General features: G+C 31.1%; 1 protein-coding gene and 1 long non-coding RNA gene across 2 annotated transcripts; one reads left to right on the top strand and one right to left on the bottom strand.

Moving 5' to 3' along the window:
• The first annotated feature begins 2,875 nt into the window (after positions 1–2,875).
• LOC143237732 (uncharacterized) lies at positions 2,876–8,182 on the top strand. Its single transcript, XR_013020218.1, has 2 exons — positions 2,876–3,714; positions 5,210–8,182. It is a non-coding gene; the product is annotated as an uncharacterized LOC143237732 (long non-coding RNA).
• Positions 8,183–9,762: 1,580 nt separating this feature from the next.
• On the bottom strand, positions 9,763–16,490 carry LOC143237726 (migration and invasion enhancer 1-like). The gene is made up of 5 exons (XM_076477262.1): positions 16,344–16,490; positions 14,336–14,436; positions 13,300–13,376; positions 11,491–11,614; positions 9,763–10,202 (listed from the first exon to the last, which is right to left on the bottom strand). Exons 2-4 carry the CDS (start codon positions 14,388–14,390, stop codon positions 11,531–11,533), a joined length of 216 nt encoding a protein of 71 aa, XP_076333377.1. The 5' UTR covers positions 14,391–14,436; positions 16,344–16,490; the 3' UTR covers positions 9,763–10,202; positions 11,491–11,530.
• Positions 16,491–26,901: the final 10,411 nt, after the last annotated feature.

The following is a 26,901-nucleotide window of genomic DNA, read 5'->3' as shown; positions in this document are numbered from 1 at the left end:
GTTAGTACAGAACAAGTAGTGTGATATTCACAGTTAGTACAGGACAAGTAGTAAGCTATTCACAGTTAGTACAGAACAAGTAGTAAGCTATTCACAGTTAGTACAGAACAAGTAGTAAGCTATTCACAGTTAGTACAGAACAAGTAGTGAGCTATTCACAGTTAGTACAGAACAAGTAGTGAGCTATTCACAGTTAGTACAGAACAAGTAGTGAGCTATTCACAGTTAGTACAGAACAAGTAGTGAGCTATTCACAGTTAGTAGAGAACAAGTAGTAAGCTATTCACAGTTAGTACAGAACAAGTAGTAAGCTATTCACAGTTAGTACAGAACAAGTAGTGAGCTATTCACAGTTAGTACAGAACAAGTAGTGAGCTATTCACAGTTAGTACAGAACAAGTAGTGAGCTATTCACAGTTAGTACAGAACAAGTAGTGTGATATTCACAGTTAGTACAGAACAAGTAGTGAGCTATTCACAGTTAGTACAGAACAAGTAGTGAGCTATTCACAGTTAGTACAGAACAAGTAGTGAGCTATTCACAGTTAGTACAGAACAAGTAGTGAGCTATTCACAGTTAGTACAGAACAAGTAGTGAGCTATTCACAGTTAGTACAAAACAAGTAGTGAGCTATTCACAGTTAGTACAGGACAAGTAGTGAGCTATTCACAGTTAGTACAGAACAAGTAGTGAGCTATTCACAGTTAGTACAGAACAAGTAGTGAGCTATTCACAGTTAGTACAGGACAAGTAGTGAGCTATTCACAGTTAGTACAGAACAAGTAGTAAGCTATTTACAGATTAATGTGACAGAACAAGTAGTGAGCTATTCACAGTTAGTACAGAACAAGTAGTGTGATATTCACAGTTAGTACAGGACAAGTAGTGAGCTATTCACAGTTAGTACAGAACAAGTAGTGAGCTATTCACAGTTAGTACAGAACAAGTAGTGAGCTATTCACAGTTAGTACAGAACAAGTAGTGAGCTATTCACAGTTAGTACAGAACAAGTAGTAAGCTATTTACAGATTAATGTGACAGAACAAGTAGTGAGCTATTCACAGTTAGTACAGAACAAGTAGTAAGCTATTCACAGATTAATGTGACAGAACAAGTAGTAAGCTATTTACAGATTAATGTGACAGAACAAGTAGTGAGCTATTCACAGTTAGTACAGAACAAGTAGTGAGCTATTCACAGTTAGTACAGGACAAGTAGTGAGCTATTCACAGTTAGTACAGAACAAGTAGTGAGCTATTCACAGTTAGTACAGAACAAGTAGTAAGCTATTTACAGATTAATGTGACAGAACAAGTAGTGAGCTATTCACAGTTAGTACAGAACAAGTAGTGAGCTATTCACAGTTAGTACAGGACAAGTAGTGAGCTATTCACAGTTAGTACAGGACAAGTAGTAAGCTATTCACAGTTAGTACAGAACAAGTAGTGAGCTATTCACAGTTAGTACAGAACAAGTAGTGAGCTATTCACAGTTAGTACAGAACAAGTAGTGAGCTATTCACAGTTAGTACAGAACAAGTAGTGAGCTATTCACAGTTAGTACAGGACAAGTTGTAAGCTATTCACAGATTAATGTGACAGAACAAGTAGTAAGCTATTTACAGATTAATGTGACAGAACAAGTAGTAAGCTATTTACAGATTAATGTGACAGAACAAGTAGTGAGCTATTCACAGTTAGTACAGGTCAAGTAGTGAGCTATTCACAGTTAGTACAGAACAAGTAGTGAGCTATTCACAGTTAGTACAGAACAAGTAGTAAGCTATTTACAGATTAATGTGACAGAACAAGTAGTGAGCTATTCACAGTTAGTACAGAACAAGTAGTGAGCTATTCACAGTTAGTACAGGACAAGTAGTGAGCTATTCACAGTTAGTACAGAACAAGTAGTGAGCTATTCACAGTTAGTACAGGACAAGTAGTAAGCTATTCACAGTTAGTACAGAACAAGTAGTAAGCTATTCACAGTTAGTACAGAACAAGTAGTAAGCTATTCACAGTTAGTACAGAACAAGTAGTGAGCTATTCACAGTTAGTACAGAACAAGTAGTGAGCTATTCACAGTTAGTACAGAACAAGTAGTGAGCTATTCACAGTTAGTACAGAACAAGTAGTGAGCTATTCACAGTTAGTACAGAACAAGTAGTAAGCTATTCACAGTTAGTACAGAACAAGTAGTAAGCTATTCACAGTTAGTACAGAACAAGTAGTGAGCTATTCACAGTTAGTACAGAACAAGTAGTGAGCTATTCACAGTTAGTACAGAACAAGTAGTGTGATATTCACAGTTAGTACAGAACAAGTAGTGAGCTATTCACAGTTAGTACAGAACAAGTAGTGAGCTATTCACAGTTAGTACAGAACAAGTAGTGAGCTATTCACAGTTAGTACAGAACAAGTAGTGAGCTATTCACAGTTAGTACAGAACAAGTAGTGAGCTATTCACAGTTAGTACAAAACAAGTAGTGAGCTATTCACAGTTAGTACAGGACAAGTAGTGAGCTATTCACAGTTAGTACAGAACAAGTAGTGAGCTATTCACAGTTAGTACAGGACAAGTAGTGAGCTATTTACAGATTAATGTGACAGAACAAGTAGTGAGCTATTTACAGATTAATGTGACAGAACAAGTAGTGAGCTATTCACAGTTAGTACAGAACAAGTAGTGTGATATTCACAGTTAGTACAGGACAAGTAGTGAGCTATTCACAGTTAGTACAGAACAAGTAGTGAGCTATTCACAGTTAGTACAGGACAAGTAGTGAGCTATTCACAGTTAGTACAGGACAAGTAGTGAGCTATTCACAGTTAGTACAGAACAAGTAGTGAGCTATTCACAGTTAGTACAGAACAAGTAGTGAGCTATTCACAGTTAGTACAGAACAAGTAGTGAGCTATTTACAGATTAATGTGACAGAACAAGTAGTGAGCTATTCACAGTTAGTACAGAACAAGTAGTGTGATATTCACAGTTAGTACAGGACAAGTAGTGAGCTATTCACAGTTAGTACAGGACAAGTAGTTATACTTCAATGTATTGTAAAATTATAGTCTGTAACAAGGGCCACCAAGTGAAGTATTATCAATGTTTGAAGATTTAAAACTCATTTATTACATTTTTACTTCAATGTATTGTAAAATTATAGTCTGTAACAAGGGCCACCAAGTGAAGTATTATCAATGTTTGAAGATTTAAAACTCATTTATTACATTGTTACTTCAATGTATTGTAAAATTATAGTCTGTAACAAGGGCCACCAAGTGAAGTATTATCAATGTTTGAAGATTTAAAACTCATTTATTACATTGTTACTTTAATGTATTGTAAAATTATAGTCTGTAACAAGGGCCACCAACTGAAGTATTATTAATGTTTGAAGATTTAAAGCTCATGTATTACATTGTTACCATTTGTTTGAATGTAAATAGCATCCTAATAGTAACCTCAGTACTTTCGTGAAGTAGAAAGCAGTTATATCAACTTAATGTTGAATAAATCTACCATCAACTGTTACTAATCTTTAATGTCTAACAACTTGCAGAATCAAGACGTACGGCCACACATCTGCAACAAGTACCACTTAGCTAGTTTTCTTCCGCCCGATTAACCCATCCTTCAGTGGAGTCCCACCATACATTGAGGAACATCCATCACACTGTTCTGGAACCACTGTTCTTTGTTTTGTTGTTTTAGTAGGTGAAAAAAAAAAAAAAGAATTTCTACTATAAGTTTGCTTTCTATTGAAATACTGCTAAAAATTGTTTTTTGGGTGTTTTTTTCATATATCTTTAAATATATATATATATAGATTTAGGATGGCCTTAAAATTATTTGACACTGTTTAAATTACATCTTCTTTCATACAAGAAGAAAAATATATAATAATAAAATTTATAGTTGAATATACTTTTTAACTTTGTAGTAAAAATGTTCATCAGTAAGTGTGTAGTGAAGATTAATTATCTGGCCATAGCAACAAGACAAAACTGCTTTTGTAACAACCTTGGACCATATCTTTGTGATAAGTCTTTCATCATATAAGATATTGAAGAAGCAAGAGTCACTTCTGAATTACACCGTGTGTGTGTGTATATATATACATATATATATATAGGTAGCTTTTGTAGGTTTTATGTTTATTTTAACCTAAGAAATCATTCTTTAGATATGTAATACCGATTTTAAAATCCTGTTTGACACTACAAACCAAATATTATATTATACCCTTGAAATTTTACTTTTCAAATCACAAAGTTACTTGTATATAAATTTTAAACATTTTTCTCTGAAACAGTTAATAGAGAAAGTGATATTATTTTGGAAGTTTTTTATTCTGCATTTTTTTTGTAAGAGTTCATTCAACTGCTCTTACTTTTACTCTCATAAAGTTTTGGCAAAGAATCGTAAAATAGAATTGAGCAAACACTGTTTATTCAGAATAAAATACATTGGGGGAAGTATTCTTCAGTGGGTAGAAAATGTACAATTTTGTATCCTAGATGGCGTTACTTTACTTGTTTCTCCCCCACAGAACTATCATTACTTTACTTGTTTCTCCCCCCCACAGAACTATCATTACTTTACTTGTTTCTCCCCCCCACAGAACTATCATTTTAAAATATAGATATTTAAGATACTGAGGAAGAGTCTTACAGTTACATAAACTTCGCTAAGTTGAAATTAAATCAGGCGTATCCTTCTCAGGGTTTACTAAACCAGTTAAAATAAGATGAAAACAGTTTGCCATGCCATCTTTATCTACCTGGAACTTTAACCCTTTTGATAATATTTTGAAACTGTGATTCTACAGGATCATCTGTTGATAAAGGAAGAGATGAATGGTCACTTCGCAGTTGTGCTACTCTGAGTTTTAACACATGTTCGGCAAGATACGAGCACTAAGTAAAAACATTAAGTTGTATTTAAATACACTACTTGTGGAATATTTCGTATTTGAAACTGTAATATAATGCCACCTTTTAGGGTTTACTAACCTAAAATGTAACTGTATTTCTTTTACCTTTTGTTTTTTCATTATTTTGATGTAATTTACACTATTTTGAAACCAACAATCTAACCAAGGCTTCTTGAATTGCTATGAGACAGACTGTAATGAGTGTAACAGCTTGTGTTACTGTATAAGTGTTTTAATCTTTACTTTCAACATTCTGTTACTGTTCCCTGTAGATTCATGAACTTTGCTACCTTCTGGTTTGATACCCAGTTATAGGATCATCTCTGAAGTTACGACATTTCTTTTATAAATCAAAATTATTGACTAATGTCTCATTTTATTTTTCCAAATAAATTGTTTTTAATATTACATTTCTCAATTTGTAGACATTTTATTGAAACTTTTATCTTAAAAACAGGAAATACTGTAACTTACATAAATTTTTATCACTTTACCCAGTAAACATTCAATATTTTCAGTTTTGTGTATCACAACCCCTCACTATTGTCAATTGTATTGGTATATAAAACACAGAAAACTGGTTTAATAATAACCTTGTTATAATCATGGTCTCACTGTTGACTTCATTGTAAAACAGATATTAAGGATTGTTAAGAAATTCTGTGTATGAAATACCCAGGCTTTACTGTACCATAAACTCTGTTAGTTTTATCTCATGACAACTTCTTGCACGTGTTTGTATACCAGTAGCTAAAGACACACCCTTCATAGGATTCCAAAACAGACACGTAACAGACGAGTATTGTTAACGTTAACGTGATGTTACTCACAAGTCGCATTCTTTAAGCTGATACACATTTACATTACGTTACATTTTATTGACAGAGAAAAAAAACATTTTTCTACTTGAACTTCAAATCTATTATGTTTTTTAACTCTGTATGGAATGTAAACTCAGTTATGTGGCATATTGATGTTATCAATACAAAATCCCTAATGTACAAAAGGTATAATAGGGTTATGAAGAAAAGAAACTAGTGAGACAGTGCACACAGAAATATTAGTATCTTTACAAGTTCTCTACTAATTACAGCTAATTAACACAATTATAATGATTATTTCTTACCCCCTTATAACTCCCACCAGAGTACACTGGTCAGCCGTACCTTGGGGTATCATAAAACAGTAGCCACGTTTTACGTACACAAACTATAGTATCATTAATCTTAAAAATTCTGAAGTTCCTGTCTAATTATACAATGATTATTGTATATATTATGTTACAATTTAAGATACATACCAAATGTCTACTTACGTATGTCCGTTTCCTTATTATCTTACAATGATTATTGTATATATTATGTTACAGTTTAAGATACATACCAAATGTCTACTTACGTATGTCCGTTTCCTTATTATCTTACTTTGTTTTGTGGTTTCTACAACCTTCATAAACTTTTGTCTGTTTCTTCTGATTTTTTATTTTGACAAGTGTCTAGATGCATCTAATAACAGTTTTAAACATAAGTATCATAATTTATCACAGAGAACTTTATTGACCACTGTGGGTTTTATTGGTTCATTTAACTCATTATAACTGTGGAAGCTGAAGCTATGAATGACCATCTTTACTCATGTACTATTAATATTTGTTTTATTATTTAACCATAGCACATTACACACAAGATCTCACCACAGCATACTTAGTCTGAGCTTCAAATATAATCACTATACAATGGCAACAAAAGGTTCATATCACTAAAGTAGCCAGACTTACACCTAATGATGAACATGTTCTAAACATTGGAAAGCACTTAACAAGTAAAACTTATATTTGTATATATTAAATTTAGTTAAAGCTGTAGGCTTAAAAACATATCAACAAGAATAGTAAAAAAAGCTAGATATATACTGAAGTTCTTGTGGTAATTTTAACTAAATCCTCAGTGCTATTTTATAATCATTGTATATGTGTAGGCTTTTAAGACGTTACAGAAAATATTTCTTTTGAAGGTTTGTTTATAACCCTCGGTTATGACCCACCTCAACACATGCTAACATGTTTTGTCAATATGAAACCTATAATTGAAATAGCTTCTCATAATATTAATACATAGTTTGTGGCTATTAACTTTAAAAGTATGTTGTTATGAAATTCAGTTTGGTAGATATTTATGTACATGAACAAATTACTGTTTTAAGTCATTACTTCAATCAGTATGGGAACAGAAGTGTTCAATGGATTGAAACTTAATGATAGTTTTTATGAGAAAAGCTTATATGTATATAGTATATTACTTCATATTTTTTATGTAGAAATATAGACTCGTTATGGGAAAGGTACAGAACAGAGCTGCGTTTCTTATAAACAACAGAACCATTACTTGGTAATGTCAAAGATGGAATCCGTTCAGTTTATTATTTTAACATTAAATAATAATGGCATGTTGGTTTATGGATTTATTATTTTACACATTTCAAACTGTAACGACTATTTATATTATTAGATTTTTACAATTTTGGAGCCATGTCCATTAGGAACATGAAGTTTTTTTATGTTTTAACACACTTGGCCAATTACAAATAATGAGTTAAAGAGAATTATATTTGTAATCACTGTATTGGTTCCTTTGTCTGGTTTAGAAAACATCTATACTTTTCCTAGATCAAGACTTGTCTAGAAATCTGGTTTTGTTTCTTTACCCATGGCGTACGGTTTAAGGCCAAAATTGTTATAATGTAACCCTGAGATATAGGTTGCTTTTCCAGGGTCTCGTGTTATTAAACATTTTGTTATATGGTTTATAGGTATCACAGTTCTTGAAACTGACATAGGAAGTAGTACTGTGATAATGAAGCGTTTTTGTCATAAAAACATGTTTTATGTCTTGAAACTGTAAAATAAAGGTATTATTGATTTCATCTGTATTTTAGAGTCAATACAATAATAAGGTAAATTAATTTGATATAAACTTGTAATGTATTGAATTTGTATGTTATTTTAAATTTTTCAACAAATACTTCTCAGGCCAAATTATTTTTGCAGTAATTGAATGGAGTAATTTAACAACATCGTATTTAATATTTACAACATTTGGTGAGACACAAATAATAAAAGTTTATTTTGGATCTTCCAATTATTGGCTACATATGTATGTTGTTTTGTCATTACACAGTAAACATTACTGTACTGATCTGTGTACACAAAATCAACATATTTAGAGAGAAATAAATGTTTGTTGGCACTTGTGACTGGGTGATTAATTGTTGCTGACATACAAGGTTTTATTCTTTGCATGTAGTCAGTATTACAGAATATCAGAGATGTTAAGCAGAATGTGAACTGACTAGCATTGTGATTAGGTTGATATATTAGTGTGTAATTGTTATAAACACTGTTCTTTGACTATAAACCACGGTTTCCACTTATCACTGTCTTGTTATACAGAAGTTAAACGTTTTTTATAATTGATCTTACCTACTTTATACAACACTAAAATTAAACATATAGTTGAAAGAACAGTTATACTGAACACTAGGGGCACTATAATTAGTTAAAAAAGTAAAATAATGTTATTAAAAATAGAACTGAAAAAGAATATATTTTTATATTCCTGTTTCTTCAGAGGTTTTAATCTTGATTAAAAATGTTTTTTTGTTTTCAAACTGAACCAGCGAATGATGAATATTAGTTTTACACCACTACGCTTTCTTGTTTTCAAACTGAACCAGCGAATGATGAATATTAGTTTTACACCACTACACTTTCTTGTTTTCAAACTGAACCAGCGAATGATGAATATTAGTTTTACACCACTACACTTTCTTGTTTTCAAACTGAACCAGCGAATGATGAATATTAGTTTTACACCACTACGCTTTCTTGTTTTCAAACTGAACCAGCGAATGATGAATATTAGTTTTACACCACTACGCTTTCTTGTTTTCAAACTGAACCAGCGAATGATGAATATTAGTTTTACATCACTACGCTTTCTTGTTTTCAAACTGAACCAGCGAATGATGAATATTAGTTTTACACCACTACGCTTTCTTGTTTTCAAACTGAACCAGCGAATGATGAATATTAGTTTTACACCACTACGCTTTCTTGTTTTCAAACTGAACCAGCGAATGATGAATATTAGTTTTACACCACTACGCTTTCTTGTTTTCAAACTGAACCAGCGAATGATGAATATTAGTTTTACACCACTACGCTTTCTTAGAACTTTGCTCGTTCAAAGACATTACATAATATGTTACCAATCTTTGTTTAGCCATTATAGTTTCAGTATTATTAATACCATTTTATCTTTGTGTGCAAAAACATATGAACTCCTAATAAACTGTCTTTGTAACAGTTAATAATTTCAAACTAACTGCTGACTTTGTAATCTGATGCATTTAACTTTTTGTGTTTTATAGACATAGAGATTCGAGTAATAACCACCCATAATTTATTAATGTTAATCTGCATCACCCATCCACAAAGCTACTCATAAGTCAGTATAAGGGTTGAGTGTCAGTTATAATGCCTCTAAAATTATCCTGAACCTTGGACCTTCCAATCTTGATTTCTAACTACTAGCTTACACAGCATCTTATCTTTATAAAGCATACTAGTAGCAAATAACACAATTACGAAACACCATTTGAATGCCTAAAAGATATTTATTAGAGTGAATACGAAACACGTAAAAACAAAACTGCATACTTGATACGTTGTTTTAAATGCTTGTCAACTTTATAATGTGTGTAAAGGAACAAACAATAGTACAGTTGATGTAACCTAGAAAACTGAATAAGTCAACCGAGGCCAAAATATCAAATATATTTTTATTAGAGTTTAATAGCAATAGAAACAAAACTTCAAAGATTACATATCACTAGCTTAAGTACAAACATTTAATTGGTCAGTACTCATCATATCAAACCCCCCTGCTAAGTTTCGGGTTGATTTTTTTCATCTGTAAGCTAATGAATGATTACAGAAATGAACAAGGAGTTAATTATAAATACAGACTGGCATGGAAAACGTTAAAAAAATATTTTTCACGTAATTGTTTTAAACTTGCTTCCGCACCTGTTACTGGAGGCTAACAGGTGCAATGTTGGTTGAAGCTAACCTTACATCTCGAAAATTGACAGATATAACTAATGTGCATTTATACAAACACCTGGTTGCTTTGATTATGTTAAGCTATGTTTCTACTATTCCTTGCCTTTTGTAGTCAAGACAGTTATTTTGCCAACTGGATTAACCTACAAATTACAAAAAAAAAAAATATATTCTTTACTCAAATTATAAAACATCTTATACCAGCAGTATATCCACATCAATAATATATATTATTAATTACAGTATTCAAAAAAATTATCTAATAATAGTTTATCAATATAAACATACTAATAATACCATTTATAGTTTATCAATATAAACATACTAATAATACCATTTATAGTTTATCAATATAAACATACTAATAATACCATTTATAGTTTATCAATATAAACATACTAATAATACCATTTATAGAATAGTTTATCAATATAAACATACTAATAATACCATTTATAGGAATAGGCTATGGCAAATTCCCAATATAAACATACTAATAATACCATTTATAGTTTATCTCAAGTTACTTGTTCATTTGGCAATATTTACATAATTATACAGACTTTGAATATTTCTTACATGAAACTAATTCAGTGATCATAAAAATACAGCATCATGCAGCAAGATATACGTTACGATTAGTTTGTTTCTTGGGGGTATGGTCCCCTTAAAAGCACAAATAATTATGTGACAAACAAATAGTTCTATTTTTCAACCTTTTTTTTAAATCACTAAATTCATACCTACATGTCTTTTACCTGGATTTAAAAAACAACATACACAGATAATTAGCTTGTATACAAACTACATTCTCCTTTCTCCAAAACTGAAATATTGGTTGGGTCAAACAAACCAGATGTGATAAAAGTTTATAGAAAGATTATAATACAGATAAAAGTTGTAATACTTAAATTTGTATTTAAAAAACTGATGTTTGCAATCATGTATGAAAGGCACTTAATTTATTTTGGACCAGTAATAAATCCAAAATTACTCAATCCAATAACATATTTAAAAGATTCAAGAGCTTATGACATATACAACGTGGATTATTGCCACCATAATTATGTCTGTAATCCTTACACAGGACTACGGTCACTACATGTAAATAAAAAATAATTTATCTTGTAGGCTACAACCACTAATAACATTATCAAAATTACTTGTATACAGTGTGCAAAGATTGTCGTCCAGCTTTGACTTTATAGTAGCATTAAATCGAGTATTTAATAGTAAGTAAACTATCAGTCTGTCAAATGTTAAGTTTTTCGACACCTTTGACGATTCTGTTGGAAGGCTTCCTTAAGTATGAGATTACATGCAAATCATTTTTTACATTTATTAAACAAACATTAATGTATTAAGTGACAACAAAGTATTTAAGCCATTTTAAATAAGTATCTATTATTGTTATATATAAATAACCACAACCTTTTGTAAAAATCCCAGTAGCTAAGGAAATGTTAAGTTTCTAAAGAATAGTACAAGTTTTCTCAGTCTTCTCAACAGTGGTAACTTGTTCATTTTTGCTTGCAGCAACAACTTGTTCCACCACCTGTATTACAGATAGAAATACATATACCACCATGCTGTACGAAACTAAACAACTATATTTACTCATAATGATTGAAGTTCAATTATCTGTGCTGTGAGCTTAAATCTTTTTTAAATAATGTGATTTCATATCTTTTTAAATTAAGAAAAATCACCAGTCAGTAGTGATTTATTATTATGTTTCACCACGATGGAGAGTTAAAACAGAGTGTATGAAGAACCACCACAGAACAGAATTCTAATGGTAGATTTTAATCTAAACGATAATTGTAACATATGTTAATATTTTATAAATATTTTTGGATAATTGTCCCTAACAAGTTTCCCTAGTTGCAGGAAATATCATAAAATAAAAAATACATTATAAAAAGAGGTGAAATATACAAAAATATTCAAGAAGCTTAGAGTTACTGTTCAAAAATTAAAATAAATAGGCTAAACCTTGTGCAACACTGATGAGAACTAATTATTTACAAAACAGTAAAATCAAATATAGTACACAATCTAATGAACTGTACTGACTGTTTGCATTATGACTGGGATTGTTTGGTTTGAATTTTATGCAAAGCTACACGAGGGCTATCTGCGCTAGCTGACCCTAATTTTGCAGTGTAAGACTATAGGGAAGACAGCTAGTCATCACCACCAACTCTTGGGCTACTCTTTTACCAACAAATAGTGGGGTTGACCGTCACATTATAATGCCTCCACAGCTGAAAGGGCAAACATGTTTGGTGTGATGGGAATTCAAACCTGTGACCCTCAGATTACAAGTCGAACGCATTAACCCAACCTGGCCATGCTGGGCCTTATTTAAGGGTTATTTACAATCACTGCATTATGTTCATTAAAACTTAATTGGACAAAACATGTCTTTAAACCTCTAACTACATATGTTCTGTTACAGTTACTGTTTAATAACAAGAAATTTCTATTTTTATAATGACTATCAGGTTTGTTCATTTTTGATATATTTATGTTGCTAACCTTTCTATCTTTACGTTTGGTAAAACGAGCTAATCAGATATTAACACTAATAACCTAATTCTACTTATAAAGACATTAATGACTTCCATAATTCTGAATAACCAGTAGATACTAAAAAACAACAACACTGCTTAGAGTTAGAGTGTTTGTTTAGAGAAATATACAAGAAGCAATTGCAAAAATCCACCTTTTTGTGTTTTCAAATTCAGCGTATTAATTATTCTACATGTAAATCTGTGTCCTAAAGTATTTCAAACCACTTTCTTGTACTCAACTGTTTTCATTGTTCGATACTTTACTTTAAAACAATTTCAGTTCTTATCTTTACTGTTAGCTCGATTTTGATGAGAAATGTTACTTTAATTTGACTTAGAACACTTAATTATATACCCAAGTGTTGCCCAAAATATATCATTCTTATAAAGTTCAGAACTGTAGTTGCCCAATTAAAAACTGATATTAAGAAGAACGTGATATTATGTTAACATACTAAAATATGCTTTATTTACAGGTGATCTAATTTTCTTTACTCATGTATTTTAGTAAGTGAACACCGTTACAGAAGTTTTCTTATATGGTTTATTATCCAAGAGACTAACAGTTTGATTACATAAACCCTAATAAATTAAGACAAAAAAACAGAATGCCAAAACATTCATTATAACTTGTATTTAGATTTAGAAAAAACAAAAAACTTACCGATTGAGGATCTGGAAAAGAACCTCTCTCTAACTTAGAAAATATCAGAATACCATTGACTGTAATTTCGAATGCAGCTAGAATCACAAATATAGAGAGATGAACTTCAGGAGAAAACTGTTCTTCATTTAGTAAGTGTTAACATCCAAATTACTAAAAACTTTTGATGTATTTTATAAACGTCATCTAAAGACATTAATCAGTGATTTCTGACAGGAGTTAAGAGCACAACATGCTGTATATTCATCAGATATTACCAGTTGTTGCTATGCAACCTTACACAGTTTTACCGCCAGTCCCTAATACAACTGAGAAAATGAAATGCCCTGATATTACAAGTATTGAATCTACAGTATAGACTTCTCAATCAGCTTTAGGTTCATAAATACTTTTTATGTAATCCAACTATACAATGTACATAGTATAAAGGTAACAATATATATTTATATAGTTACAAAATTTAGGTTTAAAAATAGTGTTACCTATTTAATACCTTCTATGTTACATTTCACTCTCTACAAATTTTTTATGAGTTTACTTAAATAACTAGAAGGACAGATTCATTAACTTGGACCACCATAATCTATTTACCCTTTTATGTGGCTTTATAAGTTTGGTAAAAAAAACTCATAATAATCCATTCAGTAAGTCCCAAGTATTATACTTAATGTTCTTTTTTAGCCTCAGCCAGTACCTGAGTACAGTGTCAGATTAAAATGACCAAAGGGCCTAGGTACCTTCTGTTCATAGGCTCTCCTAGTTGTACAACTTAAACCAAAATTTAGATAAATAATAGGTATATAACTTATATATATTCTGGTTTAAAATTTGTAGGCACTAGGCACTGTGCCTGATAAATAATCTGGCCCTACCTGTGGTATATTACTGCACTTATTTCTACATTAAAAATAATTTAAACAAAACAGGTGGCAACACAATGTGAAAACATTTACCGATATATTGTTCAAGTGATCTGAAGTGAAATATTATACACATCTTAGAATACATAAAAAATAAAAACAGCATTTCTCCTTACATCTTCTACCATTAGCTCCAACCACCCGCACTTCTGGAACAGCCGAGATAATCATATCCTGTATGTTCTTGAAGCGCGGGTAATATCCTCATCCGTCTTGACTGTTAACAAAAAATATCTTTAATTTACAATCTAAGTACAACTTTCTAAAATGCAGAACATTCTCATATTACACTCAAGAACTCTTTAAAATATCAACATACATTAAAAATTCCACAAACTAACCAAACAACTTTTTCCTCCGCTTTTATCATTTCCAGGTCTGGAAAACACAACATAAATAAACAAATTTTAACATCACATGACACCTTTATTTTTACTGGTAACGTCACACTAAAAAGTAATTTTGTGAACAGAAAAAATATTTGTCATTTATTAACTTTATCTTATCTCTAGTGGTTGTGTATTTGAACCACTTGTAGGATTACAAGTAACTACATTTTAAGATACATAACAATGTTTTATTCCATCAAATGTTGTATTGTCAGAGGTATGTATTGTACATTTACTACAGTTTACAGCTAATGTTCTAATGGCTTTAAAGTTAATAATAACATATATTTTAGGTATTTTTAAGACAGTTCAAATAAACCTCTCAAAATTAGTATAACTGACATAAAAGGTCTACCTCTTTTCCAGTTAAGAACCCATTAACAAAAGTACTATTGAGACAACTGTCTCATAATTACAGCTACAATTCATATAAGCCAATACAAAATACATTTGTTTTGTTTTAGGATTAAGCACAAAGCTACACAATGTGCTTTATAACCACAGGTATCAAAACCCGGTTTTTAGCAGTGTGAATCTGCAAACACACCACTCTGTTACTGAAGAACTACAAAATATGCCCGAGAAGATTAACTCTGTACACAGCACATGACAATCCAAGTTCTTATCAAGCCAATTCTTCAACTTTTGCAACCCTGTTGTATCTGTCACAACTGAATTATTTCAGAGATTAACCACCCAAACTCCCTAACTTGGAAACATTTTCTACTTTGCCAATTCTTAAAATCTATGTCCCAAAGTCATACCTTGTTACCAACAGGTAATTGCCAATAAGTTTTATAATGCCTTGAACAACTGACAAGGAAATTGTACTCTAAGTCATTTTACACTACTCTCAACAAATAATTATCACCAATGACACAGTGTCCCCCCCATTATGTAAACCCCCCAATCATGTCATTTCTCACCAAAAAACAGCCAAAGGTTCAAACCTATTAGATTTTGCCACTTTCAAGCTAACGTCTTCTGATTCTAAAAATTTACATTTTTTATTAATATATAAATGTTGTTACTGTGCATTCTTTTAAATTCAACACTTATGCCCTTGGCTAAAATAACCTTTATTCCGACTCCATAGTCTATCCATTTTCCATCTTGCTTTCTTAGCTTCTACTCCTGGTATAGTTAGAACACGATTAACAGGAAAATTTTAGAAACAAAATAACGTAGTTGTATCTGTACAACAAAATATGGTATTTATCACTGTTATGCTTGTAAGAAAAAAGAACCAAAGATAAAAACACAACGATTTTTCCATTAACACAAAATATAGCTAGAGAATTTTAGGATCGCCATTAATGTGAAGTACACCTATTGGCTTACGAGGCAAACATCAAGCCAAAAACTAGTTTGGAAACATTTGGTATCACGACAAACTTGTTTATCGTGAGGTTGTTTTCACAAAAATAAAAAAGAATGTTTGAAAAAGTAGAGCTTATCTTCATAAAACACCATCAAAAAAAATTCCCCGAACTATTTTATTAATCGTAATTACATTACATAGAATAAAGTCTAAAGATAAACCTTATAATACAAGTTGTATTTTAATAGCTCTACAGCGTAGTAACTTAATAATTAAGTTGAAAACTGAAAATGGGTCTAATTTGATCTACAACTTTACAACTGAATTCTGCCCCTGAAATATTGGATGCTGAGCAATCTTCACACTAAATTTAAATTATACTGTATATAATTCTAAATATTGAATATTACTTACCAATATTCAATACAAACTTCAATACCCATTTTCTTAAGTAACACGAAAGACTAAATTTCGAAATAAATTATCGAAAAAAATGTCTGTTCGTCGTTCTTGTCACGTTTTGTTTCACGCCAATTTTAAAACGCCACCTGTCGATCAAATAGTAGAGCCAAAGAGGCCAGATTTTCCTGCCGTTGAGAGAGCCGAGACAAAACAATTTGTTTAATTTGCTTTAAACCTGCTCATATATGGTGTATACACTTAACGTTGAGATATTTTATTGTATATATAAGATAATGTAATAATTAGAGACGGTCAAATAATCTTATACAGTAAGTCGAAAGCATTTTTTAATGAATTACGAAAGGGTTGTCAAAAGAGAGCAATTTAAAACATTAAAGTTTTTACTATCGTGAATATGATGTAAAATACAATTTTATTGTTTTATAATTTACGATTTCATCCATATATCGAATGTGTAATAAAAAGATAGATTGGAGCCCGATGAAGGTTCCAGCAGGATGGCCGAAAACTCGCAAATAAACGTATATTTACGTAAAGTACGTATGTATTTCTACATACTAATTTCCTTTGAGTCTCAAACAACACAAAGGAAACTGTGATAATTAACTGAACTTCGCTAATTAGGACTTAAAGTGGCGACCTCTTCTTTACTTTTAAAATGTTGAAACTGACTTTTAACATATATTTCCACATTTTTTAAACACTACGTTAATTCATTTTACAAATTAAAATACATAAAATTTCATATGTTAACATTATAGATGTAAGAAAATGCCAATATTAGTAATATGAGTATGCTGTCAATGAATACAAGTTAATTTCTTCAAGATAATTTTTCATAAGTATAACATAATATAAGCGCACGAATATTTTCGCGTATGTTACTCTAACCAAATGTTAAATATTTTGTCTCGTTGGGAAGATAAGAAATATATATCAGATTTAATACAGAAAACTCCGATGTCTAAGGCTAAGTACTGATCGAAGAAAGTTAAACAAAATAACTCGAGGCGATGCTGTATATTATTCCTTTGGATGAAAACACATATGAGTCAGGTTTGTTTGTTTTGAATTTCGCGCAAAGCTATACGAGGGCTATCTGCGCTAGCCGTCCATAATTTAGCAGTGTAAGACTAGAGGGAAGGCAACTAGTCATCACCATCCATCCACCGCCAACTCTTGGACTACTCTTTTACCAACGAATAGTGGGACTGACAGTCACATTATAACGCCTCCAAGGCTGAAAGGGCGAGCATGTTTGGTGCGACCAGGATTCGAACCCGCGACCCTCAGATTACGAGTGGAATGCATTAACCCACCTGGCCATGCTGAGCCTTATTAGCCAGGTAAATCGTAAGTCCTATAAATTATGCCCGGTAATTCTATTGCGTACAAGAGCTTTTAGCAGGTTTATCAAATCGTTCTCAACTTTAAAAAGTACATAAGTATTAAATACACATAGATTATTTGAATAAGTTATTACATATTATTATTATTACATTTCGACACTTTGCACCTTTTGTAACAGAAAATCGAGCTTTATGGATTGATAAATATTGAGTATAGTAATACACGATATTATTGTATAGAAATTGTAAGAGCTGTTAAAAAATGGTACATACTTAGGAGTTTTCCACAGAAAGTTTCGTATTAGAAATTCAGAATTTATTTTTTTAGATCAAAACTACACAAGTTTTTCTGCGCTCTGTCTACTGTGGGAATTGAACACTCACTGGTGGGCGAGTTTAACACGTACAAGTTGTATTGCGAACTAATAATCAGTGATGTCGAGAAAACCCACTTGTAGAGAAATGTATGTAAAAACGGCTCGTTTGGGTTGAGAATGTTTTTGTTTTTTACGTAGAGGAGTGAACAACGTTTCGACCTTCTTCGGTCATCGTCAAGTTCACAAAGAAAGAGAGAGGTAACTGACCGGAAGCTGACGACGTGTTTGGAAGGGGTTGTGTAATGAGTGTCGGAATGTAAAGGGCGGGCTTAGATGTTGAATATACATTTTTATATTATATATTTTTTTATATTATTATTTATAATATTATATTTAAAATATAAATAAAAAGGTGTTCCTTTATATTGGTTTATTTTGGGTTTAAGTTGTTGTATAAGTAAGGCTTCTTTAATTTTGTGTTTGTTTATGTTTGTTTCTTTATTTAGTATTTGAATGTTTTCTATGGTTATGTTGTGTTTATTTGACTTGCAGTGTTCGAAAACGTGTGAAGGTGACTTTTTATGTTCTTTGAATCTGGTTTCCATTTTTCTACTTGTTTCTCCAATATAGAAGTCGTGGCAGTTATCACATTGTATTTTATAATTAATGTTGGTGTGGTGTTTGTCAGTGTAGTTTTTACATAGTATAGACCTCAGTTTTGTGCCTGGTTTTTGAATAAATTTGGTATTAACTGGAATGTCATATTTTGTTACTAGTTTTTCCAAATGGTTATTTTTCTGCTGATGTCAGGAATATATGGTATGCAGCATTATATGGTTATGTGATTTTTTGATTCGCGAGATATGTTTACTTTGTTGGTTATTTTGCTTTCTGTCTAGGTGTGTGCGTATAATGTTTTCTACGGTTTGTAGAGGAAACTTATTGATGTTGATGAAGTATTATTTTATTTTGTCTAATTCATCGTTAATTTTATCTGGTGAACATAGTTTTATGGCTGTGTTTATTTGGTTTCTTAGTATGTTGAGAGTTTGTTTTGTTTCATGTGCCGAGTCCCAAGAAATGTATAATCCAGTATGGGTGACTTTTCGGTGGATTTCGGTCAGTTACCTCTTTCTTTCTTTGTGAACCTGCCGATGACCAAAGAAGGTCGAAACGTTGTTCGCTCCTCTGCATAAAATATTTTTTCAAGCCCAAACAGCTATTTTTACATATGTATTTTTCTTTACAGGTGAGTTTTCTCGTCATCACTGAAACATGTTTGCTATTATCAGTGTTATAGCAGCCTCAGCCATCGAGACAGAAGGTCTTAAGTGGTGGTTCAAGAATAATTCTGTTTTTTAAGGTGATTTTTACATGTTCTGTTGGAACTTTTGTGAAATTCATGGGCAGACCCTATTATGAAACACTATCGTAGTTAATATATGCAAAAACGGCTCGTTTGGGTTGAGAAAATATTTTACATAGAAGAGCGAACAACGTTTCGACATTCTTCGGTCACAGTCAAGTTCACAAAGTAGTTTACGTTTAGTAACACTACCGTTGTTAGATGGCAGCGCCATCTATTAAACTTCTTCAGATTTCTTTGATTAAATTAAAACTTACGTAATAAAAATAACTGAACTTTAATTTATGGTAAACAAGTCCAATTAAACGTTCTTTATCTTACATCCTAATTAGGAATGATGAGCTGTGTTATGATAAAAATTTTAATTTAAAGCTAAAAATATTGAAATTTGACGAAGAAAATCTTAAATGTAAAAACAATCAGCAAATTTAGAATAAAGAAACGAGCAACAGAAATACGTGTATAGAAATTATTCAGATATTTAAATATAACGAAAAACTTTGTTAACTTGTAATATACAAAAATAACCAAGTTGAGCATACGTAACAATGTCATATGAAAACTGTCAAGTTAAACAAGACACAGTTGGGACACACTCGACATCTCCTGCTACTAGCTCCAGTTGCAATTAAAAACATGAGCCAAATTTGGAAAGATTAAGCCTTGTTTAATTTACTACTATATCGTCATTAAGCCTTGTTTAATTTACTACTGTATCGCCATTAAGCCTTGTTTAATTTACTACTGTATCGCCATTAAGCCTTGTTTAATTTACTACTGTATCGCCATTAAGCATTGTTTAATTTACTACTGTATCGCCATTAAGCATTGTTTAATTTACTACTATATCGCCATTAAGCCTTGTTTAATTTTCTACTATATCGCCATTAAACCTTGTTTAATTTACTACTATATCGCCATTACGCCTTGTTTAATTTACTACTGTATCGCCATTAAGCCTTGTTTAATTTACTACTGTATCGCCATTAAGCCTTGTTTAATTTACTACTATGTCGCCATTAAGCATTGTTTAATTTACTGCTATATCGCCATTAAGCCTTGTTTAATTTTGTATTATATCGCCATGTCACTTTTTTTTTTAAATATTAACAGTTTACAGGCCTTACAATTTCACACAGCTTTGCTTAATAAAAAATATATATTTCTATAAAACTGACTCCTTTGTTTTCACTTGACTTTTTTGTTGTTGTTGTTTCTTTTACAGGAAACAGAAGTGGTCTTGGTCAGATTAGATACACGCATACTATATATACCAACTTTAAAACACTTCGGTGCAACAGAATAATACAAAATGTATTTTATTTTTCAGTTTAGTATAACTAACTTTGACAAAGAGAACGCTAAATGTTTATAAACCTAGAACTACTAACTAACTTTGACAAAAAGAACACTAAATTCTTGTAAACCTATAAATACTAACTCACTTTAACAATAAGAACACTAAATTCTTATAAATCTAGCACTACTTACTCACTTTGACAATAATAACATTAAATTATTATAAAACTAGCATTAACAACTCACTTTGACAAAGAAAACACTAAATTTTTTATAAACCTAGAATTACTAACTCACTTTGATAATAATAACACTAATTTCTTATTAAACTATCATTAATAACTCACTTTGATAATAATAACACTAAATTCTTATTAAACTATCATTAATAACTCACTTTGATAATAATAACACTAAATTCTTATTAAACTATCATTAATAACTCACTTTGACAATTATAACACTAAATTCTTAAAAAACTAGCACGAGTAACTGACGTTGACAATAATAACATCAAGTTCTCATAAAACAACCTCTAATAACACACTTTAATAAGAAGAAAACTGAATTCTCATAAAACTAGCACTACTAACTCACGTTGACAATAAGAACACTAAATTCATATAAAACTAGCACTAGAAACCCACTTTGATTATAATAACACCAAATTCTTATCAACCTAGCAATACTAACTCACACTGACAATAATAACACAATTATTTTAAAACTAGGGCAAAAAACTCACTTTGACAATAAGAACACTAAATTAATATAATACTAGCACTAGAAACCCACTTTAACAAAAACAAAACTAAATTTTCATAAAACTAGAATCAATAACTCACTTTGACAAAAAGAATACCAAATTCTTATAAAACTAGCATAAATAAGTCAGTAAGACAACAATAACACGAGATTCGTATAAAAGTAACACTAATAGCTCATATTTAAAATAATAACACAAAATTCTTATAAAACTAGCACCAATAACTCACTTTAAGAAAAAGAGCAATAAATTCTTATAAACCTACCACTACTATTACTCTTTGACAATAATAACACTAACGTTTTATAACAATAGGACTAATAACACATTTTAATAAACAGGAAAACTAAATTCTTATGAAAGTAGGACTAATAACTCACTTTACAAATAAGAACACTACGTTCTTCTAAAACTATCACTATTATTTCACTTTGACAATAATAACACAATTCTTATTAAACTAGCCTTATAACTCACTTAACAATAAGAACAGCAAATTCTTATAAAAGTAGCACTACTAACTCACTTAACAATAAGAACAGTAAATTCTTATAAAAGTAGCACTACTAACTCACTTAACAATAAGAACAGTAAATTCTTATAAAAGTAGCACTACTAACTCACTTAACAATAAGAACAGTAAATTATTATAAAACTTGTACCAATAACTCACTTTCACGAAAACAACACTAAATTCTTATAAACTTTGCACTGCTAAATGACTTTGACAATAATAACATTATGTTTTGACAAAAATACAGCTAATAACTCACTTTAACAATAACAACACTAAGTTCTTATTAAACTAGCACTACTATCTGACTTTGAAAATAATAACACTACATTCTTATAAACTGAGCAGTAATATTAACTTTAACAATAAGAAAACGAAATTCTTATAATCCTAGCACCAATAACTCACTTTGACAAAAAGAACTCTAATTTCTTATAAACCTACCACTACTACCTCACTTTGACAGTAACACATTAAATTGTTATTAAACTAGCACTAATAACTCACTTTTCGGTTTATCTTATCCTATCTACTCTATTAGTCTCATCACCGTGTCAAGGTAATCCACGTGTTTCTACCACTTCCATCCTTTTTATTTCATCTATTTATGACATTCATTTTCCCACTGGGAGGAAAACATTTTTTCTAGCGTTAACATGTGATCGTATCAGAATTATTTTATGGCCAAATTATCTTTAGTAAATATGTTCTTATTTTTGTAGGTCAAACAAAGCCTGAAAAGAAATTTGTGAAACTGTTGTAGATAATTTTACCTTAATATGTTTCTTCCATGAGGAGCAAATAAATCACTTCCTCCCTGTTGGACTGACGTCATAAAGCTGAAGACAAAAAACTCCTTGACAGACTACAGTCTTGTGTGATATAACAACAATAGAACAGACTTCAGTTTCTTCAGCTAATGATTGTGCATGCGCAGAAATTTGGGTGATGTCCACAGTTTTACTGGAAGGTGTAGATTGTTTGTTTGTTTGTTTTTAATTTCGCGCAAAGCTACTCGATCGCTATCTGTGCTAGCCGTCCTTAATTTAGCAGTGTAAGAGTAGAGGGGAGGCAGGTAGTTATCACCACCCACCGCCAACTCTTGGGCTACCATTTTACCAAGGAATAGTGGGATTGACCGACACGTTATAACGCCCCCACGGCTGAAAGGGCGAGCATGTTTGGTGCGACCGAAATTCAAACCCACCTGGTCATGCCGGGTCTGGAAGGTGCAGAAAATTTTTCAAAAGCTAGAATATCCCAAGATATCTCAGGATGCTGACAGACATGAAAGTCAAATATGTTAGTTTTCAAGCGTATAACACCGCTGATATATAAGTTTATTTACTTGTGATTCGCACCGTTTGTTGAAATGTTAAGTTTATCTACTTATCTCTTTCTTTAATGAATGTAAATCTTTATATTTATAACTTTAATGAAACTATATCTTTAATGTATATCCTACCAACAACTATCTTTAATGCATTGAGTTGGCAAGGGGTGGTAATAACCAGCTGCCTTCCCTCTAGTGTTACACTGCTAAATTAGGGACGGCTAACACAGATAGCCCTCATGTAGCTTTGCGTGAAATCCAAAACAAACAAAGGAAATTCCTAAAACCAAACCAACGTCATGTTTCTACAACTAATTTTATTGTATATGTTTATTATGTTTCTTCATATGACACAAGAGAAAGTAAATTAACATTTCAGGTACAATAATTTAAATTAACTTAAAGTATTAATTAACAAAACATATTATTGAACCAACACTGATAAACTTGTAACCCATCATCTTTTTATTTTAACTTCAGTTTATGTGAAACAAATTCCATTAAACGGTTTCTTCATTTTCATATTATATATTTCCGGACTGTGAAAAATGTACATATAAATCGTCTTACCGTGACACATGCACATGTATCGTCTTACCGTGACACATGTACATGTATCTGGGTTACAACTTCAGTATCACCACGTGAATCTTACATTACTATATAAAACATTGCTACACGTCACATCTGTGTTGTAGCAGAAACATTACTTCATGGTTCTTACGTGACTATATAAAACACTGTTATATGTTATATCTGTGTCACAAAATTAATGTTATACCTGTTTTACAACATTAACGGAATCCTGTGAATTCTAGGGTTCTATATAAAACTTTGTGATATGTTATATTTCTCTTACACCATTAAGTTTATGTCTGTATTACAACATCAACAAAATTCAGTGGATGATAGGTTACTAAATAAAACATTTTAACATGTTGCATCCGTATAACGACATAAACGTCACAACTTAATTCTTAGGTTGTTATATAGAACATCGTTACACTTTATATCTGTATTACAACGTAAACGTCACAACTTAATTCTTAGGTTGTTATATAGAACATTGTTACACTTTATATCTGTATTACAACGTAAACGTCACAACTTAATTCTTAGGTTGTTATATAGAACATTGTTACTCTTTATATCTGTATTACAACGTAAACGTCACAACTTAATTCTTAGGTTGTTATATAAAACATTGTTACACTTTATATCTGTATTACAACGTAAACGTCACAACTTACTTCTTAGATTGTTATATAGAACATTGTTACACTTTAAATCTGTATTACAACGTAAACGTCACAACTTAATTCCTAGGTTGCTATAGAGAACATTGTTACACTTTGTATCTGTATTACAACATAAACGTCACAACTTCTTTCTTAGATTGTTATATAGAACATTGTTTCACTTTATATCTGTATTACAACGTAAACGTCACAACTTAATTCCTAGATTGCTATAGAGAACATTGTTACACTTTGTATCTGTATTACAACGTAAACGTAACAACTTATTTCTTAGATTGTTATATAGAACATTGTTACACTTTATATCTGTATTACAACGTAAACGTCACAACTTAATTCCTAGGTTGCTATAAAGAACATTGTTACACTTTATATCTGTATTACAACATAAAGATCACAACTTAATTTTTAGATTGTTTTATAGAACATTGATACACTTTATATCTGTATTACAACATAAACGTCACAACTTAATTCTTAGGTTGTTATACAGAACATTGTTACACTTTGTATCTGTATTACAACATAAACGTCACAACTTAATTCTTAGGTTGTTATATAGAACATTGTTACACTTTATATCTGTATTACAACGTAAACGTAACAACTTATTTCTTAGATTGTTATATAGAACATTGTTACACTTTATATCTGTATTACAACGTAAACGTCACAACTTAATTCCTAGGTTGCTATACAGAACATTGTTACACTTTATATCTGTATTACAACATAAACGTCGCAACTTAATTCTTAGGTTGTTAAATAAAACATTGTTACACTTTATAGCTGTATTACAACGTAAACGTCACAACTTAATTCTTAGGTTGCTATACACAACATTGTTACACTTTATATCTGTATTACAACATAAACGTCACAACTTATGACTTAGGTTGTTATATAGAACATTGTTACACTTTATATCTGTATTACAACAAAAACGTCACAACTTATTTCTTAGATTGTTATATAAAACATTGTTACACTTTATATCTGTATTACAACGTAAACGTCACAACTTAATTCTTAGGTTGTTATACACAACATTGTTACTCTTTATATCTGTATTACATATAAACGTCACAACTTATTTCTTAGGTTGTTATATAAAACATTGTTACACTTTATATCTGTATTACAACGTAAACGTCACAACTTACTTCTTAGATTGTTATATAGAACATTGTTTCACTTTATATCTGTATTACAACGTAAACGTCATAACTTAATTCTTAGGTTGTTATATAGAACATTGTTATACTTTATATATGTATTACAACATAGATACCACAATCTGACTGTCAGGTTATTATATAAATTATTTTTCTAGGGATTAGATTGTAAGCTCTGTTGAAAGGTACGATTTTCGATATTTTCACAAAATTCAGCCATCTGCACGTGACACCTTAGTTATCTGTTCCAGATACAAATCACCGTCTTCCTCGTGTCGTCAGGCCTTCCGTTACTCCAGTGTTATGTGAAGTATGAGAATAGAGACGTGAAGAGATAATGTGACAATGAGAACTGACAGTTTATATTGTTGTGACAGTGAGAACTGACAGTTCATGTGGTTGTGACAGTGAGAACTGACGGTTCATGTAGTTGTGACAGTGAGAACTGACAGTTCATGTAGTTGTGACAGTGAGAACTGACAGTTCATGTAGTTGTGACAGTGAGAACTGACGGTTCATGTAGTTGTGACTGTGGGAACTGACATTTCATGTATTTGTGACAGTGAAAACTGACAGTTCATGTAGTTGTGACTGTGAGAACTGACAGTTCATGTAGTTGTGACAGTGAGAACTGACGGTTCATGTAGTTGTGACTGTGGGAACTGACATTTCATGTATTTGTGACAGTGAAAACTGACAGTTCATGTAGTTGTGACTGTGAGAACTGCCAGCTCATATAGTTGTGTGTGCGTGATAATAGATAAACTATAATAAGACAAACAAATGTAAAATAGACAAATAGAGATAGAAGAAAGTTTACAAGTTAAAACAGAATTATAAAACAGAAAGAAATGAATGAAACAGGTAAAGAAATAAATTTATGGACTGAAAACAGATAGAAATACAAGAGTAAGTAAGAAATATGGATAAAAGATGGAACTATAGGAGAGATAGACAGATAGTCATGTGATAGTCAAACAGAGAGACATATTAATATCATAAAACCAGATAAACAAACATAAATGAGATAGACAGAATAAGAGAGAGACAGTTATGGTGGATGAGTTGCGCGTGAAAGTCAGAGTTCAGACAAATATATTTATTTGTATTTCAGTTTTGTTTTTAATAAACACACAGCAGGAAAATTGTAGTTTTTGTTTACTGTGAACAG

The sequence above is a fragment of the Tachypleus tridentatus genome, chromosome 2, assembly GCF_004210375.1.
Source record: "Tachypleus tridentatus isolate NWPU-2018 chromosome 2, ASM421037v1, whole genome shotgun sequence".
NCBI lineage: Eukaryota > Metazoa > Arthropoda > Merostomata > Xiphosura > Limulidae > Tachypleus > Tachypleus tridentatus.
The sequence above is the reverse complement of the archived record's forward strand: the minus strand, read 5'-3'. Positions and strand labels throughout refer to the sequence as shown.